Source organism: Xiphias gladius, chromosome 12 (genome assembly GCF_016859285.1).
Source record: "Xiphias gladius isolate SHS-SW01 ecotype Sanya breed wild chromosome 12, ASM1685928v1, whole genome shotgun sequence".
NCBI classification, from domain to species: domain Eukaryota; kingdom Metazoa; phylum Chordata; class Actinopteri; order Istiophoriformes; family Xiphiidae; genus Xiphias; species Xiphias gladius.
In genome coordinates, this window is record NC_053411.1 from 2,280,333 (window position 1) to 2,301,373 (window position 21,041).

Consider the following 21,041-nt stretch of genomic DNA (forward strand, 5'->3'; position numbering starts at 1 on the left):
TTGGACTGATGGATCTTAAAGACCAGGTTTAGTACACGGCAGCTAGTAGCTGTTCACATCAGAAATGAGCTAAATGAGCTAAATGACTGAGCTAAATGCTAACATCAGCACGCTAACTTGCTCACAGTGACAATGCTAAACTTGCTGGTGTTTAGCAGGTGCACTAAACGTAAAGTACAGCTGAGGCTGATGGGATTGTCATTAGTTTTGCAGGTATTTGGTCAAAAACCAAAGTATTGAACTACTGAAACTATTTTAACCTGATGATAGCGTTAGATGGAAAGTTAAGGGTGAACCATATATGTTACGATTCATTGTTTGGGAACAAAAATGTCAGAGCATTGCATCTAATAGTTGTTGAGATATTCAGTAGATCTTTATGTATATTTTTAAAATATTTGGAGATTATTTACTGTACAACTGTTTTCACAGGCTGAGTAGTACTCCAGCTGATGAGTACACCGATCGTCATGTGTAAAACCAGCGGAGTGGCCCTTTAATCACGACTCGTGAAGATAAATGAAAGTGACTGGGTGAGTCTATTAGCTGCTAAAGAAGATGTCTGGCTGGGTTAGGAGACACAGACAGCTTTTACAAGCTGTTTCATGACTTCTCAGAGCTCAAAACAGTACATTACATAATGACCTAAATGTTAATCTTATGTATTTATTTACGTTTGCTGCTATGGAGGTATACTGTAGACTCTGTACTAATTACAGTAGGGGATGTTATAGAAAAGGAAGGGTGTACTTAACCTTGCACCCTTCTCATTAACCAGTTACGTCGCCTTCTTAATCCTTTTTGACTAATAGCCCGACATGATTGACTGCCTCCTGTTTTAATGTGGACTCCAGAAGTAACTGTATCTCCTCAAGACCTGCAGTCACCAGACCGTCCTACAAAAATAGTGTGCTAAATATATCCTGTTTGTGCGGCTGGGTTTGCCGTAATTGAACTCCAGTCAGTGTGTAGGGCGACAACTGAGGTTCTCATACTGTTTGAACCAGCAGACAGTTGGACTTTCACCAGGCCTGTGACCTGAAAAATGTCTAGGTTGGCAAATGAATTAGGTTGGAAAAACTCCTATACTATTCTCCCTTACGAAACTGAGTGTCCCATGTCTGGTTTCATTACCTCACATGTGACAAAAGTCTGAGAAAGCCGCTTTTTCCTTGTGCTACGTGGACTATCTGGATATTTGGTGCAAAACTGGAATGAAACCTAAATATGATTTGTTTTTGAAGGTTTTTGAAGGTTTGTTTTTTTACTGTTCAAAGGTTATTCACATTATGTAGTCAGTGTGGCAGGGCCAGATTAACCTTCTTTAGGGCCCCAGGGCAAAAGTGAGCTGCTGGTCCCCTGTTTACCACCCGTTTATACACCTTTTTTTGTGCAACGTGTACATTATTTATTTCTGGGCCCTGATTTGCTGTATGGGGACTTGATTTAATACATATTCATTTAGGAATATATAGCTTATAGGCGCAATATCAGCTGAAATTATGAAGAGCTTGATTGTGACACAGGGCCTCATTTATAGAGCCCTACCAAGTATGCAGTATGCATACTTACATAAGCAAGACCTTTTCAGTGTAATGGAACATTTTAATACTATTCACATTTTACTAATCACCTGCTATGCTCTAGTTATATTCATCCATGGAATGCACTGATTGCTCACTGTTTGTTGACCTTCAGGGGTAAAACGATGCAGCTGCAATGTAACAGTTCCTTTGTTGTGTGTCTTATCTCAGCAACGCCTCCCTTCTGTACTCACTAAAGTGTATAAACGCGTTCTAAGTTTTGTGCTCTTTGCTCATTGTCATACACTGCTCATTGCTGTGCTCTGTATGCTTGCGACCATCTGCAGATGCTGAATTTACGGAAAGACAAGATTTGGCTCCTGGTACTATGAGGGATGGAAAGAATTGCCACCACATCAGATGGCCTAATCATGTCTGGACCCCCCCCTGTCAAAGACAGAAAGGGCGCAAAGGGCAGATAATCATTTTTGAAAAACAGGAAATCTGACAGTCACGGCCACTTCACATGGTGATTGGCCAGGTATGTGGAGGTGAGTAAGCCGGCAGGGTTCCCAAGGCCTAATGCCGTTCCTGTTTCACACTTTGTCATTCCTCACCCTGCCAGCAGCCCTCGCCATAATCTGGACACTGGACTTTCCCAAACGCTTGTAGAAGTCTCACAGTGAGAGCTGCTGGTGGAGACATGTGGCAGTGACATCACGCTGCATTTTAATGAGCTTCAACCACGCATCCTCCTGTACTCCTTCCACATCAACACAGAAGGGCTTTGAGATTAGGATCCTCATCTTCTCAATGGCAGACAAATCTTGAAAGTGCTGGTTACATCCTGTGATCAGATATTCTGGTGTCTGGGAAAGTGGAGATGATTCTCTGCAAAGTTAGGAAGAGAGCAGCATTGCCATCACTGATTTGCCTCAAAAATTCAAAGTTCACAACAAATGATTTCATGTGTGCGCACTTACATCTTTTCTTGGCAAACTTTTGTGCAACAAGTTCAAATGGCCGGTGAAATGAGCTAAAAAAGCAAAGTCTGCCGACCACTCAAGGCTGCTCAGTTCAACAAGGCTGTGACCTGTTTTTAAGGTTAAAAAAAAAAAAAAAAAGGCAGTCAGTTTCAGATCTCAGAACAGTGCCAGGACTAAACCAGCGCACATCTGAGTCAGACTACGTGCCCATATTGTGCATGAATTTCCCTCAGGAAACACTCCAGATGATTACACGCTCTGGATCAAATGAGATTACTGGTTTTCACCGAAGTACTCGTCACATCAACCACCTGGGCGACTCTGGCACAAAGTGTTTTCTAAGCATTATATATTCCCTAGTGACACCTAGTGTTCACAAAGGGAACTGCATTTGAATATAGACAGAGGGCCAAATATAATTTTAATTCTAAGATAACTCAGTGGCCGTATAAGTTAAGTTGTCGGGCCGCACATGGCCCACGGGCTGTAGTTTGGACACCCCTATTGTCCTTCAGCCTTAGTGTTCCAGCCTGTCTGCACAATGTGTTATGACCTTTTCCTTTTTCAGGGTAGTTTCTGCTTTCCTGCTCCCCTTCTGGACCAGTTGCCCTCATGTTAAAGTAAGCTGCCTTTTCATCTTACCTGCCTCATCCACACCTGAGTTACCAGGTCCCTCACATATATACCACTAAATGATTTTGCCAAAAATGTTTTGGAAGAAAACGTTATTGCTGCAAGGAATATGTTTGCCAGGAATGTTTTTTTTTTCCTGGCAAGGAAATGCCAGACTTCTACTGCACAGAAGAAACTGATTTTGGTGGGTGGTGGGTGTACAAAGTGCTGGAGACTGGGGTTTGTGTACCGCTCAGTGTCCCATGTGTGGTTACATTTAGGCTACAAAAACACTTCAGGCAAAGAACAGATTGTGCTTTTGGTCCTGCATCACTGCATCTTAATATTTAATCAAGACATCTTCTCCAACCCTTAACTAAGGGCTTTAGGTTGCCTAAACATAAAAACGTTAATCGTTGATTCATTTCAAAATTACTACATAGCTCATATTGGTACAGGATATGGGTTGGACGTTTTTATCCAAGTAGAGCAGAGTTTCATCCACTTAAGCTAAGGGTCATCTCTAGTTTCCCACTCACTATCTACAGTAATATACACTGCTGGCAGGGAGTGACTTTGGAATTTTTTGCCTACCAACAGCAGACATCATAACCCCTCTCATAGCATGGTGGTATGTTCAGGGTCCCTGCCAGCGAACCATCAACATGCCCAGTTATTCATTCCAATTAGACTGTACTCTCTGATGCTGGTGGCTCCTACAGTATTTTAAGTTACAGTGGTGATACTAGTCACTTAAATGGTTACATCTCATCCTATTGAGACTGATATTTAGTATTTTTTATCCTTAGATATGATTTTTTTCATAGATTTTTAATAACCCCTCTATGTAACTGATAGCATAGGTTTCTGTTTTTAGAAAAACTAGACACTACTGATGAACATTGTTGTGGTTAAACCCGCACGAACGAATATTTTAAATTCACAAAGGGTCATACGACTATGTTTCATGCATATGGTGTCACCCATAGTGACAAACCCACAGAGAATTATCACCAACTCTACAGTTCCTCTAACCCCTATGGAGCACTTTAGCTTCCTTCAGCTCAGTGTTTTGGTTTTAATGGCTACCAACCTATTCTTCGTTCTTGTTCTTAGACGTTGTTCTTTTCAGATATTTTTAAAGACTTTTCAATGTAGCTGGTAGCGTACATTTTGTTTTGTTTTTTTTCAACTGTGAAAATTGTACTTAAAGCTGCACTTATCAATATTGTTATATTAACAATGTAGTTCCCCTCCCTTCTACTGAGCTTTTGAGCCTCTTTTAGCTTGTTGTTTTGGTTCAGTCTCGCTGTTCTGATCAACCTTGTTTCCAGCTCCAGCAGGCAGCTGTTTATAGGTAGTACTTCATCTTGCAGTGAAATAATAAAACATGAGCTGTCCATGGTGCTGAAGATTTGCATTGACACCATGTATTTTGTAATTTTTGACTTTTTAAGTTACAAATGTGTTTTAAAAAAGCTTGTTCATACCAACAGATGTTTTAAATTCTTCTGAACATCAAAGAGTTTAAGAAGATACCAAATTAGGTTGAAATTTGAGGTGGTTTATTACAGGAAATTTGAATGCACAAGGAGTCTATGATGCATCCATCCATCCATTAGCTATACCGCTTTTCATTTTAGAGCCACTCTAAAATGAACAGGTCACCAGTCTATCACAGGGCTGACATATAGAGACAAACAACCGGTCACGCCCACATTCACACCTACGGGCAATTCAGAGTCACCAGTTAACCTGCATGTCTTTGCACTGTGGGAGGAAGCTGGAGTACCAAGGGTTGAACATGCAAACTCCCCACTCCAGCTGGCCGGCCGAACCTAGTACCTTCTCACTGTGAGGCGACAGTGCTAACCACTGCACCACCGTGCGGCCCTCTAAGTTATGATACGTCATTGCCATTGAAATATATGGCATCTGGGGTTTGAATAAAAAACTTATACAGCACAGTTATGTCCACGGTCAGGTCACCGTAGTGGTGTAGGAAAAGTTCCCTCAGGCCTAAAGTTTTTTTCTTATCTCCACCTTGTTCCTCCTCCTTTTTAAATAACAGCAACAATCCCAGTTCAGTATGAAGCATTTAAAGGGGAACTCTACTGATGTTACATGTCAAAGTCAATTTACTTGTCATAATTAGCACCACTCATTCAGTAAAAACTGTTCAGAATGTCAGCTTTGTCAAGTCTGACAAAATTATTCATCTCGTCACTTGCACATCTTCCCTTGGGCTTGGAGACCACTTTTTTTTTTATCATAAAATATTACAAGCTGGTGTGGAGTTTGTAATAAAGACATAGATGTTTATGAAGCAGGGAGAGTCTGACAAAAGATGCTATTAAGTCATATGATGGAAAATGTAGGATCCAACTTTTTTGGGACTAAAAGTCAGGAAAATTACAACTTTGTTGCACAGATTTGCACTTTCCTGTCTTTGAATTTGTGCCTTGCAAGTCCCTCAGCTTCATGTAAATTGCCGGACTTCGCTTTTAAATTTTATACATGTTAATTTAGTAGCAATTTTGCCTTAAAACAGAGGAGAGAGGGTCACTCTTAACTGGTTTTCAGTTAAGCCATGGACTCAAACTGGCCTTCTCTAACATATTATAGAAAATGATACTTTTGTTTTGCCAATTGTTAAAGAGCTGAGAGAAAATGTAAACCTATTCCCCCGGTAGAATCCCAGGAAGGAAGGATAATCCACACACTTGTGGCTTTAACCTCATCTTTCAATTTTTGGCATATATAGCATATATTGAATCCTTTAAAATAAAAAAAGTTGAACATGGATTCATAGAATTAAAAACAACAATCCTCCTACATTGCTCATTTTTCTAACCACAATTTCAGTATCCATGCAGTTCCACAGAGCAGGTTTTGTCTGATATTTTCCAATGTCAAAGCTCCAAAAATGCACATTAGAACACAGAGATCCAAATTAAGTCACTAAGAAACCAAACCAAAGAGGCTCTTGGTTATGATCAAAAAATCTGGTACAAACTGTCATCCATTAGTCCTATTAGGAGAAAACACGACAGATGAAACCTGACCTATTTCTGCTTTGGAACCTCTGGCATCTGTGAAAGGGCCATGGTGGTCCCCGGCTCTAGACTGGCCCCCACTGACACAGACTAACCCCCTGGGAGCTCCAGCAGTCAGACGTGCACAGTTGCTCACTGCTCACTCGGATGGGTTATTGCTGAGTTGTTGTCACTTGGGTGTTTATCTGCCACACAGCCTTCATCTGAGGTGTCACAACCACGGCATACATTCCCTCCTGTCTAACATAGCTGCACTTTTCCCATTTTGTCACCATGCCTATATTTGAGCTCCACGTGTATTTTTAAAAACAGCCAGTGAGCTGTCTGTCTGCACAGAAATCTTATCTGTTAGTCACGCAGAAATGGGGCTGTCAGTGGTCTTCTTGTGGACTCCCAAATGTCAGGACCCTGTTCTAAATACACATTCATTAGACCCCTTACAGTCTATATTTGATAAGGTTTGTTGTCAGGACAACCAATCTGATAAAGCTTTGATAGGCACACCGTTACATGGGCATTCAAATCTTTTACTGTCCGCAATTCAGTCTGAGGATATACAGTAAATCATTTACAAAGTCTTAATAATGAAAATTAGAAATGATAGGAAGCCACAAACAAATATTAAAACATATCAGAGGTTGCATGATTAATAATATAATAAAAGCTAATGTTGTAATTTGATAGTTATAGCTAATTATAACAAAATGATATTTTGTCCATAAGCTGAGTAAATCGGTGGCTCTCAGCATCTTCCATTGGTGTGTTTTTTATTGCAGGAGTGCACGAGACACTTTTCTGATGCTCAGATTGCATATTTTCTGCATCATTTGTATTTTTCCTTTCTTTACACGAGATACTGCTCACTCTCCTCCAGCTGTGTCAGAGCTGTGTTAAGTTACTGCACTCCTGCCAGTAGGCTTTGGTAATGATCAGAAAAGGAAAAGATGCGAGTGGTTTGCCTTCTTTTCACTGCTTCTCCGGGCTGAAATGTTGTATATTTAGTTACTATGTATTACAGAATTATACAAAAGGTCTGATTTCTCGAGAGAACCATGTAGAGTGAGTATTCATCTTTTTAATGAACTTCTATTGCAAGGGAGTCCTCTCAACGAGCCCCGTTGGTCCGCGAACCCCAGCTTTAGAACCACGCGGCCTAGACAGTAGTTAGTAATGTCTCTGCTCCGTTTTAGATACTCGGTTTTAGGCTACATGTCGCGGTGAGCTGGAATGTCTGGAGCGCCTCCTCAGAGTCATCAGAGTGTCGGTCTGACCGGGCGCAGAGCTTTGCGCGCAGAACCATCTCTGCCTGGAAGACGGAAGGATCCTGGGGTGGGGGGGCTCCAACTCTTTCGCTTCTTTTCTGCCAGACACCAGATGTAAGCTAAAACCCGCCAGTTCAGCCATGAAGACTGAGCAAAGCTGTGTGGAGACACCGGTGACTCTCCGGGAGGTCGACGATCTGCTCCAAAAACCGGCGCCCGGAGGCGAGCATGCCGCGGAGCAGCAAGACCAAAGCAAATACGTCGTTTTGGAGTTAGTGGACGTGAAGACAGGCGGGACAAAAGCGGAGAAAGACTGTGGCCAAGCTAAGAGAAACCAGACGTCTGTCCTCAACAACAGCAGCGCCGGAGCTCTGTGCGCGACGGAACCGAAGCATGAGTTGGTGTTTACAACCGAGATCGACACTAAGAAGAAAGGGGATTCTGGACTGGGGAAATATGCAGAAGCTGCCAAGGAGGGTCCCTCTGATCCATCACCGCCATCAGTTCCTCCTTGTCTTAACGCAAAGTCAGAGGATTGTCTCAAATCAGGAGACAAAAGCGAGCGCGCAACAAGGAGGCCAGAGGTGTCCAAAAATGAGGAAAACAATGAGACCCCAGGAGATGAAGAATTACACTGCAGTGATAATTATCAGAGCGGGACAAGTGAGTCGGATGATGATGTCAGTCTGGTGCTTTCTGATGACTGCGTCCAGTCAGTAACGGAGGACGAGTCCCATTACATTACCACGCACGAGATCCAGCTCTCTGAGCTGTCTGACCATGAGGGGGACTACGACCTCGGGGCGGGCTCCTCCACCAGCTGGGACATTGAGGATGGCAACCAGGTGTACTCGTTTGTCGATTATGCGTCCTGTGACGGTGATGGGGCCATGGGGGAGAGGGGGGGCGGCCGCCAGCCCGGCTCCCAGGGCGCAGCAGCAGGAGCAGCAGCAGTGAGCACTCCGCCTGAAAGCGATCTGTGTGACACGGCCAGGTTCACCAGCTCAGATGAGAGCGTGTTAAGGCCCCAGGAGCAGCAGCAGCGACAGCAGCAGCAGCAGCAGCAGCAGCAGAGCAGTGGCAACAGTGGGGGACAGATCCAACTGTCAATCAGAACCACTTCTCGAGCTATAAATGACCCTGGCAACGTCCAAGAACAGGGAAATACTCTTTATCATGCCAGGCGCTCCGGGGACATGAGTCGCTATGTGTTCAGGGGAGTTGATGGGAAGGCGGAGAGGCTGTGTGACAGGGCGAAGTGTTTCATAGCCGCGCCCGGTCGCTTGCACTTTGGCGGCAAACTGAGGGGGAAAGAGGCCCCCGAGTATTCCAGCGGTGCTTCCAGCGCTGTCAGCGAGCTGGACGACGCCGACAAGGAAGTGCGCAACCTGACAGCCAGAGCCTTCAAGAGCCTGGCTTATCCTTACCTGAATGCCATCAATTTCAGCACCTCCAGTGAGTCCTCTACATCAGAGCATGGGGTAGGGGTGAACAGGTGGTCCACGTTTGTCGACCTGAAATATGCCAACATGAACATGTCACAGGGACTGGACCAAAGTGTAGTTTCCCATCAGAACTCAACGGCCTCATTTGAAATAGCCCAAAACATAAACAGTAGAGGTTGTAAGGGCACTGCACTGGCAGGCAACAAACCGCCCACCAGCAAAATCCTCACTCTGAGTGGCAATCCCCACAGCGCATCGTCATCCTCCAAGAAAATAGAGCTGATGGGGAAATTCAGTCAGGGCCAAAGCGGAGTGATTACACTCACGGAGACTCTGAATTTTCGTTGCAATGTCAAATCGGGAATGTCTGCGGGAGAAAGACGCACCAACTTCGCACAAAACGCTGCGGGATCACGTTCCACAGATGAAGTTACCAACAGTTTGCCAAGCGGCCAGAGGAGAGGGGCCAGCAAGTCGCCCTCGAAAACCATGGAAGACTCACACAAGAAAGCCATATTCGCCTCCAGCCTGATCAAAAATGTGATTTCTAAGAAGATGCAGTTCGAGCAGGAGCGCAAGATGGAGAGAGGGGAGATAAGCGAGCCGCATCAGACGCCTTCCCCGTGCCTTGTGCACCAGGAGAGCGACAGCCACAAGGGGAAGGGGAGCAGGGAGCTGCACAGACAGAGCTCCAAGTTTTCCGAGAGTAGCTCTGACTACGCCATAATGTGCGTGGATGAATTAGGGGACATTGTGGACAGCGGCTCATGTGATACCAAGAGCGACTCTCGGAGACAAGAAACGGTCGCACCCTCGACTGAAGTTAATTCGGAGCCGGCAAATGAGGTTGGAATCGATGCTAAAAAAGGCGCAATGGAAGCGTCCAAAAGCACACTGCTTCGCAGCCAAAATAGCGCGTTCAGATGCTGGAAGGACGAGGAGCTAGAGTTTCAAAAGGATCGTAAAAACGATAAAACTCCGGTGGAGAAGCCGCCTTCAGCTAACGACATAGAGGGCGAGGGGGACCAGCGCTCAGTGGGCAGCGGCAAACCGACGAAAATGTCCCATTTGTTTGTGCCCAGTATCCAACTGCTGTCCAGTGACAGAGAAGTCGGACAGCAGCTGCAGAACAGGGATTATTCTCCATGTGGCGATGGAGGAGGGCTACAGCTGCCCTCTGGCAACACTTTATACCTCGCCGACTCCAGGTGTGTCACTACATCCAAATCTCCGGAAATTAAAATCAACCTAAGGAGCGTCAGAGACAATAAGACGGAGCCCTTCGGTGTCTCCAAACTGCGCGCTCCTAATATAGGCTCTAACGCTGCCAGCCTCTCCAGAACAGATGACTTCAAATGCCAGGCGCTGACTGCGGCTCTGAAGGGTGAGTCTTCAGATAAAGTGCCGCATTTCATGGTTAGAGACTGTAGAGATAATAAAGGAAAACTGCAGACGCCCATTCACCATGTAAGAGACGTGCGTAAATTGGTTAAAAGCTCCTATCACTTTGTTTCTTTAGACAACAACGAAAATAAATCAAACTTTGCCTCTGCTGACAGCCACACAGAGCAGAAGAAGCAAATGCCTTATCGAAATCCCAATTCTGTGTCCCCTATTGTGATCAAATGCCAGTCTGTGAATACAAATAGTAACGGAAAACAATCTGGTAATCTTGAGTTATCTAAACTGGAGCCATTGGACATAGACAGGTCATCTCCAGAGGGCGCTAAAAGTGCTCCAGTGCAATGGGCAGCAGGGAGAGCACCCATAGGTACCGCAAATAATTCCTCAGACGGAGGCATTGGTTTCAGAATCGAAAGCAGAATCACTTCAAGGAAACAGGAAAAAATATCAGATATCACAGACAAGAAACCTGAATCAAAGCTGGCCAACCAGGTGGCTTTGGAAAAACTCCAAGCTGCTGTGAAAACCATGGAGCAGCTCTATGTGTTTGAAAAAAATGAATGGAAAAGGAAGAATGAGCCCCAGCCCCTGACGAACAGCCATGTGCTTTCCCTGTTAGCCAGCGAGGAGCATGGAGAACCTGAGGAGGAAGGAGCGAGAGGGTCCAACATGGACCAGACAGTCAGAAGAGAGTCCTATCCCAACACAGACAAGACACCACCAGCAGTAGCAGCGTCCCCCAGCGGTGAGAGCCTGCTCAGGCGGGAGGACAAAGACCCACTCAAGGCCCTTCAGACATCCAGTGTCCGTGATGACAGGCTGGTTGCTAAGTCAATGCAAACCACCTGCACCACAGGTAGCAAAAACATGTTAAGCCTTAGCTCCAGCCTCAAGGCTTCCGCAACCGCAAATATGACTCAGCCAAACATCATCACACAAACACCTTTCAGCACCAAAAACTTTGTCCCAAAGTCCCCAAAACTTCCCGTGTCATTAAAAATCAGCCAGCCAAGTGGAAGTGGAAACGAAGGAGATGAATCAAAAGAAGTGGACAGATCTTCACAGGAGCTTTCAGGGGCCTCAACTGACACTGAGAACTACCTAACCATTCCGGTCAAGTCTCATGCCATTAGCAGCAAACAACCCCCATCTGCTGATAAAACATCAGTTTACACATCCACCACTCAGTCACACCTAACCACTCCTCCAGAACACTTTGTATCTGGTGCCAGGGGCCAGGAGGACCACAACCAGACCCCCAAACAAACCAGCATTGTGATGGAGACATGCTCACCGGAGATCCCTTCCGCTACCATCTACCACTCCTTGCCGTTGGGCATGTCCACCAGTCAGCCACAAGTGTACTGCTTCTCCCCAGCAATCACCCCTGCTCCCACCCTAGACCCCTTCCAGGCCACCCAGAGGAAAATGCTCCTGGATCCCACCACTGGAAACTACTACCTGGTGGACACTCCTGTGCAGCCGGCCACCAAACGCCTCTTTGACCCAGAAACAGGCCAATATGTGGATGTTCCCATGCCGCAGCCTCCCATGACCCCTGTTCCCGTGCCGATCTCACCTTTGGCCCTCAATCCAGGAGCATATGGTCACACTTATATGATCTACCCCGGCTTCATGCCTACACCCTCAGTGATCCCAGCCCGGACGCTGGTGCAGTCACAGATGTCGGTGCAGTCAGAGGCAGAGAGTGGAGAGAAAGCCTCGTCGCAGCAGACTGAGGGCATGTACATGGAGAGTCCCTTCTACATGGCCACAGGAAAGTCTCCCCAGGTGGCCTCTGGAGCTCCACAGCAGGCCTCTGCCAACAGGCCGTTGCAGGGGTTCTCCAGCGTCAAGCAACCGGTCATCAGCATCACCTCCCAGCAGGGGCCCCGGATCATTGCCCCACCCTCGTTTGATGGCACCACCATGAGCTTTGTGGTGGAGCACAGATAAACAGCAGCTCACCTGGACAGGTGAGTCACTGACTATTCGCCCTATTAATGTACATGATGTAAGTCGGACTGGTGTCGTACTGTCTTCCCAATTTATCCTTAGTAATATTTTATTTGAAATGATTTTCAAAATAAAACATATAGTCATATAAGTCTATTAAAAGAATGGATTACTTAAAATATAATCATAAGAGAAAAATCCTTAATTTTAATAGTGAAATTAACAATACAGTTGCTCTTCAGGCCCCTATTTTTTTCACATTCTCTTTCTCATGTCATTAATTAAATATAATAACTGCAGTGGGCTCACTTTCATGCATTCTTTTTCTAACATAATTGGTGTTGAAACTAAAATTTTGCAGTAGTAAATGGAGTTAGGCTCCCAGCCTCTTTGGGTCTACTTTGTCTTGAATAATTTGGAGAGAGCCAAAGAAGTACAATTTTTAGTTATCTGCAAGACCAAGTCAAATATTAGAGGAAAGACTGAAAAAATAAGCATGTCTTTAGCATAAATATTTTTTTGCTTTCCCTTCCTGTAATCATCTGGTGACCACTCAAATTTATCTTGTGACCCCTTGTGGGGTCTCAGCCCCCAGGCTGGGAACCACATAGAGAGCCTACTTCATGGTAAGGTAACAAATCTGAACCTTCACCTCTGAAATGGAAATATCAGATAAAATCTAAGCAGAGCAGTGCATTTATGCTTCATCAGGCTGACAATCAAATGGATAAGAGCCGTGGTGTGCACACAGGGAGGACATCGAGGTTTACGTAAATTCTTTGGAAAACCTTATTTTATAGGTACTGTTTATATTTGTGGCACCTTGTTTCATTGTTGCTCTAATGTCACACAAGACTGAGACCTGAGCAGCCTTAGTACCTTCCTGGCAAAAGTTTGTATTTTAAAACGTTCTTTTTACAAAATCATATTTTACATCACAACTGCCAAAACTTTGAAAATAGCGAGAAAATTAAGACCAACTTGTAAGGAGACTTAAAAGTGTTCAAAATGAAATAAATGAATAAGGCAAATAAATTGATTATAAGTTCAATAAATTTCTAAAACTCAGCTTATTATTGGCTGTCATCTCATTCTGTTCCAGTTACCAGCCAATCAAATTGCAGGCTCTGCCCTGTGTGTCTTAACTGACAGATAAGGACTTTGTGCTGAAAATTGGCATTGTGAATTAAATCTGTCATTGAGAAAAATGGCATTGTGAAATAAAAACAGACTACCAGATCCCTTTTATTTATTAATCTTTGAATGCCTTATTTTTGGCAGTGTGGGAAATATGGACTTGTGAAATAAAAACTGACTTTGAAAGAATATTTTTAAATAAAAACTGTAAACATCTCCTGATATAGCAGCAGAGACACAGAGGATTATATTGATAGAAGATTTTTAATGGTGGACATAGTGTTTTACAGGAGTATAAGGTCAGGCAGTGGCAGGCGTTTGTTATGTGTACACATGGGACGCTTCAGCTGCTGCTGGAAATCAAGAGGCTGCCTGGCAGGTCAGAGTCGCAGTGGGGTCAGTTGGCTTTTTATAGGACCAGTCATTTAAAGACAGAGAGAGTGAGAGGCCAGGTTCACGTGGCATCTGATCAGCAATTACATAAACACAGCATGCAACATGGCAGCAGATAGCCTCAGCTGTACCGGGGCTCAACATTTGGAGTTCCCCTTCTCATCTGAGAATGAGACCCACATACTGGGGGGCTCAGTTATGTTTACAAAGTGAACTGATGGTCTATAGTCTGCTAGTCTAGAGGTTGGAGAAATGGGCTTTTGAGTGTAAGGTTGGTAGTTTAAATCCTACAGACTGGGTGAAAAAGTCAATGGACAATGATCATGTAGCCTACCTCAACATCTATTGTTCTGGTGCCTTTGAGTGTAGCAATGAACGACCACATTTAGCAGTAAAAGACACCCAAGCGCCAGTGGAACCCAGTTTTGGCTTCAGGGACCAACAAGGGTCTTTTAAGGGTGCAAGGGGGTCCAAAACACAATTCGGTCAAGTTTGATTTCGGTACCACTTTCCTTCCTTAGAAACAGAAATCGCCTCTGTGTAGAGCTACAGGAAATGTGGATGTGAGAGAACATTAGGCTGGTGTTTTTGTACCTTACATGGCAGCCTCACGCACAAGGGGTAAAGAGTTGTTGTGCAGGGGCCTTTTCCAGAAAGCAGGTGACATTAACTGAGCTGACTAACCCTGAGATGGGAAACTCAGTTGGATAGTCTAAAAAACTCAGGTTTAACCTAGACTCTTTTTCAACTGCAAATCACCAAAACCATGAAGCTGTTCCTGGGTCAGACTTTGGTTGACATTCATGTCATTCATTCATATACATTTTTAGACTTCTATTTTACATTACAAAATACTGTTCTAGGGTTCTAAAATCTTAATGTCTTCTCAGCTGCAATATTATCAGCCTCACTCAGAAATATTCACATAATCTCCAATATGATAAACTCCAATAGGAATGTCCCATCAGTGCGACCTATCAAAACACGAAGAATGATTATTCCTAGATCAGTGTCATATGTGTCTAGAGCTTCACACTGATTTTTATTGTATTTACAGAGATTAACCACCACTTTCACTAAGAGAGAACAGTCACAGCAAGGAGTACTGGGGACACTGGGAATACTGAAATACTGCTGCTTGAACCCAGCACTGACTGGATAAGCTGAAAGTGAATTTAAAAGAAGAGCCATGACTTAAAGTGAACGTAACTCTTAGGGAACTTTCTAGAGCTACGACTGGCTGTTTCTTTGATTGAACTGCCTGTCTGCTGTGTGTGTTTTTAGTTTCCTTTATGACAGAACACGGCTCTTCACATGTTCTTCACAAAAGATTTTTCTCATACAGTCTGTTTTCCTTATATGCTGTCGCGTAGTGACAGCTTCTGTAAAGACTGTATGCAGACCTGGTGGGCAGACAATCTCATTCATGAAAGTCTAGTTTTTTAAAAGAGGGTCTTCAAAGAGCAATCCACCCTGTAACTTGGCATTAAAGAACCTGTGTGAAGCCAGGGTCCGAGGCTCTCTACAGTCTGCACTCTGAGTAACCAAAGCTCTTCTGTATGGACCCTCAGCCACCTGTGTGTGTCGTTCAGGGAAATCCTTAAAAGAAAACTGGGAAAAAAAACTAGAGTGCTTAAGTCAAATTAAAGTTAACCCTGGTCAAACAACAGAGCACACTGAGGTCCAGGTGCAAAGCACAGGGAAGTGGATTAAAGATGAGTTTAAGAAGCTTCAGTATCTTTTACAAAAAGAAGAAGAAGCCAGGATCACTGCACTGAGAGAGGAAGAGGAGCAGGAGAGTCGCACAATGAAGCAGAGGACTGAGGCTCTGAGCAGCTCTTTCAGAAACAATCAGACCACAGAAGGAATTAAAACATGCAGATGTCTCATTCCTGCAGAACTTCCAGGCTGCAGTGAAAAGAGTCCAGCAGAGCCCCCTGCTCAACGATCCAAAGCTGGGCTCTGGACATAGCAAAACATGTGGGCAACCTCACCTTCAACATCTGGAACAAGATGAAGGACATGGTCTCCTACACTCCTGTGACTCTGTACCCCAAACACAGCTGAATCACACCTTTTAGTCAGGGAAGATCTGAAAAGTGTACAATTCAGAGAGAGAGAGAGAGAGAGAGAGCTTACGAAAACCCAGAGAGAATTTGATTGTTATGCCACAGTCCTGGGATCTGAGAGCTTTAACTCAGGGACCCACGGCTGAGATGTTCAAGTTAGAAATGATACAAACGGGGCAGTGTGTATGATAGGAGTCTGTCCAGAGGAAAGGACAGATTCTGACTGGATACTGGGAAATATGGGTCCAGAACGGTAAATACAGAGGTCTGCAAGGTGATAATCATTGAGTGTGCAGGAAAAGATTTGTTAGTGCAGAACATGATTAAACACAAGCGAGTTTAGAAACAGAAAAGATAATTTACGCCTGCAAGACAAATTGTGTCCAATAATTGGATATAGTCAAAATCAAACTGCAGTCATGTTTAATTTGCATGAAATCACTAAAGGTTTGGCAGTTTGTTGTTTCCTATTCTGACAATATTAATTACTTTAATATAAATTTTTGTGTTACAATACAATATATATTAAAAAATTAAATTAATTACCGAATAGACTTTACATTTTAAAATTTGCAGAAAATGTACACTGTCACGGTGCACTGTCTGTCTCAGAGCACTCTTGAATCTCAAATTGCAGATTGAATAAAACTTGAGTTTTTGCTCAGTAATTTTGGGGTCCAAAGCACTGTTGTGTTGTTTGATCAGAGCTCTCTGCAGTATATTTGTTGTAGACATCTATCATGTGATGCTTTATACGGCCATATGAGAGAAACCCTCGATTGGCAAATGTGACTAAATCAGTGAAACATTTTGCAACAAAGTTTTCTCTAATGAAAATACCTCTGGTAGGTTGTTAATGTTCTGTTCATAAGAACTTATTGTAGTGTCTGTTTTATTTTCTTGGTTCCCTGCAGGGCTGATCTCTGAGTGGATGCTGGACTGCTCTGGGTTTTGGTCTCTTCATTGTGCTATGTCCTGTATGTTTATTTTACCTGGCTGGGGGTGATGGTTTAGGGCCTTTGGATCCTGCTCCACCTATTCTGATTTGTACATGATGTGTACAAGGTCTGTGTTTCTTGCTTGAAAGACTTACTTAATACATAGGCCTGTATTGCATTGACTCTGCTAGCATAGTAACCAGTCAGCCCCTAAACTAACCAGGGTTGAATTTTAGAAAATGTTTATTTCTAACACGGTAGATTGTTTATTTTTTTGTGTTTTGTAATGCATTTTTAGAGGATAAGGTCTGACAGAGCTCCAGTAGATGAAAACAATACTGATTAATTTAATGATTACTTACAATCATGATTTAATTTTACAGTTAGTGTATTTAGCCAAATATCTGTACCACTTAACTGCCATCTCTTGTGTGCTGGATTTAATGCAGTGTCATAACAATTGCTTAAAAAAAACCTGAAGATTAGTATTTACCACCCTGTGTTGTTGTATATCTGGCTATGGCATAACAAAATACCGCTAATGTAATGTGTGTGTTGAACCTGTACAATGGCAGACATCCTGAAGATCTCTCACCATGCACTTGTCCTGCATATGTAGCAGAATATTCAGTTCATTTATGAACAGCATGGAAGGCTGTGGAGGCCATGATTTATAATATTAGAGTCTTTTACGTTTTCATCTAGTGACCATATGAAGACATTTTTTGTTGAGATCAAGTTTGTTACTTTTTCTATGCTCACACAAAAATAAAACCTGTCCTTGTTTTCACTGGAATATAGAGAATGTGATTTTAGGTTTCCAAGCAGCTCTAAACATGTTTTAAAGAGCAGTGCAGCAGCAGAATGCTATACAGCAGGCCGGCAAGGCAAAGAGCGACTAGGATAACTCAGCTGTCTTACTTTCTAGCCCCATTTGACATGTATTTATTATATGTAGCACGGGTTTAAGTGACTATATTGCGACTGAGTTATTGTTTTGTACATAATAGTTCACAGACTGTGGATCTGCTGGCCAGTCCATCTGTTTTTCATTTTTGGAGGCAACTGTTGGAAATATGTCACTGTACTGTCACTGTCATGTTTTGAAACTGAGAATTCAGTCAACCACTATCAAGCAGTCTTTCATTATAAATGCAGAAACTATTTTAGAATGGTTGTCTGTGAAAAGATCATATTTAGAAGTCTTATCAAGAAGTGTTTATATTGAAAGATCTTGTATTAAATATGATAAGCCACAGATTATAAAGGTTTTGTTGATCTTGTAGTCTAGTCAGCTGCTGAAATGTTTTACTATATAAAATACTATGCTCTAGTCACTACTTTGGATTTGAGGGTTGCTTCATCATTGAACCAACTGAATTCTGTCAACTGCATTCTAATTGAGTTTAGAGTATGTTTTAAATTTACACTGGAAAAAAAATCAAAATTAAAGGGTCAGTTAGCGGTAGATAGATTTCTTTTTAGGTGCTGGAGTTAAAAAAACAAACAGACAAAAACGAAAAAACGAAAAAATTTTTAGGTGCGCTCAGTCAGGGTGCATTCATGGCACTGGACCCTTGAGAATCCCCGATGCGGAACGAAATTGTCAAATATTTGTGTTGTTGTACTGCCTGTATACCAAATGCCGAAATAAACATGAAATTACAACATTGTATGTAACATGAGTATGCAGCACACGCAAAAATTAAGATCCCAATATTTGATGGTAACTTTTTAAGTTAACAAGTTACTTTTTTCAACTTTTATAAATCTGATGTGATGTAACTGTTCAAAAACGATGTATATTTCTGAACAGTCTGCCCATGAAATGAAATTGTGTACAAGTGTATATATTTTTTTCAAAGGGTCTCAAGGAGGGCCTGATGCCATGATGCATCACTGAATGATACTGGGACTTTGGTGCTTCAGAGCCTTGCATAGAGGTTTGAAGCGGGGTCATTAGTCCACTCTGCTGCTTTGCAACTATTATATGAACTTTCCGGACAGACAGTAAATGTTGTGATGGTAAAAGAAGTAGGTTTGTCATGGAGAGAAAAGCTGAGGACGTTTGAGATGTTTTGAATGAAGTGGTGAGTGCACTGTCAGGGACTTGTGATTTTAGATGGAGAAAGAGAAATGAAAAGTTTTACACTGTCTTGTCCAAAATGAAAGAAATTACTGCTGAATATGACTGGAAAGCAAATTTTTGCTTTTTCACTTTGATGTGTTTTGCAAATGTACAGTGTTTGTTCAGAATCGTGTCACAAATACCGAAAGCGATGTTACATTAGGTACTTATTGTAAATGTGTTTGTGCATTGTGAAAATTCAATAAACATGAAACCCTTTTGCAAACCTGTCTGTTATCATTTGCTGACTGACCAGATGGGGCTCAAGTAAAGGGTGTAAGGACATGGTTGGCCTAGCTTAACATAAAGACTGGAAACAGGGGGAAACAGCTGGCTTTACTCACTCCAAAGTTCAAAAATACAGCTACCAAAATCTCTAAAACTTACTCATTGACATAATGCTCATATTTGTGTAACTAATACAGAAACAGAATTGTAAAAAAAACAAATTTGGTTGTAGGGGAGTTACCTGCTGGAAATGTTGAACGATTCCTTTAAAACCAAATAGAACACACTGGAGATTTGAAATGAGTGATTATCTGTTACTGTACCGCTTAGTCCCTCGATCTGTGAACCTCTGGATTCGGTGACACATTTGGACACAAGCAACCTTACACAACATCAGGCAAGGTTTTCCAGGTTTTGGACCCAGTGTTGGTAGGATCTGAATGAACCTCCATTTGTAATTGGACTAATTGGATGGTTGTGACTAAAGTTCAAAAATATACCTACCGACACCTCAAAGCTCACCGATTAACACGTTGTATCTGGTTTGTTTAATCCTTACGCAGACACATAAAAATGACAATATGTGGTATTGGGTGGAATTACTTCTTGATGAGCAACAGGTGGGTGCAGTGACTGTGTGACTGTGGTACCATTGTGTAAGAAAAAAACCAAAACCTGTTCTAAACTCATATATGGGAACCTGTGTTATAGCCAGAAACACCATCCAGAAGAGTTAGGCGAATGGATACACTGTTGTTCATCAAGAAATAGTTCCAGCATGTAACTCACCTAAAACCGCTGATGGTTGGTTTTAAATTTTTGTTCGAGTACTGATTATCAAATGAGTTACTTGATAATTAATGAGATTTAGACATGCTGGTAGGTGCATTTTTAAAACTTGGAGAGTCGGGTTAGCTGTTTCCCACTGTTTACAGTCTTGCTATGCTGAGCTAGGCTAACAATGTCCTGGCTCCAGATAGATATAGATCTGAAAATCTCACCCTCAGAAAAAAAGCAAATAAGCAGATTTCACAAAATGCTGAACTATTCCTTTAACTAAATAACTGAGGAGAAGACATTAATTAGCTGGTCTGGAAATGGAGAAATGGCTGGAGTATTTGCAAGGCTGAAAACTGGCTTAGCACTGTTGACGCTGGAATGTGTGCTAAATAAGCCAGTCAGCGTTAAAGGCTTCTCTGCTGGCTTTGGGCCTACATATTAACTGGGTTAGGAGGGGATAGTAGTGAGGGATGCAGGATCATGTTGCAGAGCCCTGACTGTATATGGACAGAGGCATTTAATCCTAGTGTGTATGCAACGCATTCCAGTACAACCACAGCCATAACACACATAAGCCTCTGACCGGTTTGCAATGCATTCTGTCTTGCAATCAACTTCTTTGAGGGGTTTATGTGTAGTAACTAATATATTTAGTTTTTTTTTTTCCGCATTTATGGACCATTTATTAAGCACTTACTTTACATTATGGTTTATTAGAAAGGAAATACTCATGGCCACTAATAAATTATTAGTTAGTTAGTTAACTTATTAAATCTTTGTAAAGGATGCTTTAAAATTTGATAATGGTACCAGTCAGATTATGTAAAATATACTAAATACCTCCTAATGCGAAAGTCTTTTTATGGTCTACAAGTTATTGGCAGCTTTCTCTGATGCACTGGTGCCATAAAAAATCCGTTATGACCAGCTACAGAACAAAATGGAGGTGAAAATAAACAACCCTAAGAAAATATGTTTCATGTTTTTCTTATAGAAAGTGTGATTATGAAAATGGTACACTAATATAAAATTACTTAAAAACTGCATTAACTGATTTTGGCCATAAGGGGACAGGGGAACAAGCTGTAAACATAACACTGACATATTATCACCGTAGAAAGTTT

General features: G+C 42.5%; 1 protein-coding gene and 1 pseudogene across 1 annotated transcript; both read left to right on the plus strand.

Moving 5' to 3' along the window:
* The first annotated feature begins 7,579 nt into the window (after positions 1 to 7,579).
* c12h4orf54 (chromosome 12 C4orf54 homolog) lies at positions 7,580 to 12,244 on the plus strand. The gene has a single exon (XM_040141471.1). It carries the CDS (start codon positions 7,580 to 7,582, stop codon positions 12,242 to 12,244), a length of 4,665 nt encoding a protein of 1,554 aa, XP_039997405.1.
* Positions 12,245 to 15,133: 2,889 nt separating this feature from the next.
* LOC120797677 lies at positions 15,134 to 15,989 on the plus strand (annotated as a pseudogene).
* Positions 15,990 to 21,041: the final 5,052 nt, after the last annotated feature.

Bases quoted from the DNA above. Each gene is read 5' to 3' on its own strand.
- c12h4orf54 (XM_040141471.1), top strand. From the start codon at position 7,580: ATGAAGACTGAGCAAAGCTGTGTGGAGACACCGGTGACTCTCCGGGAG.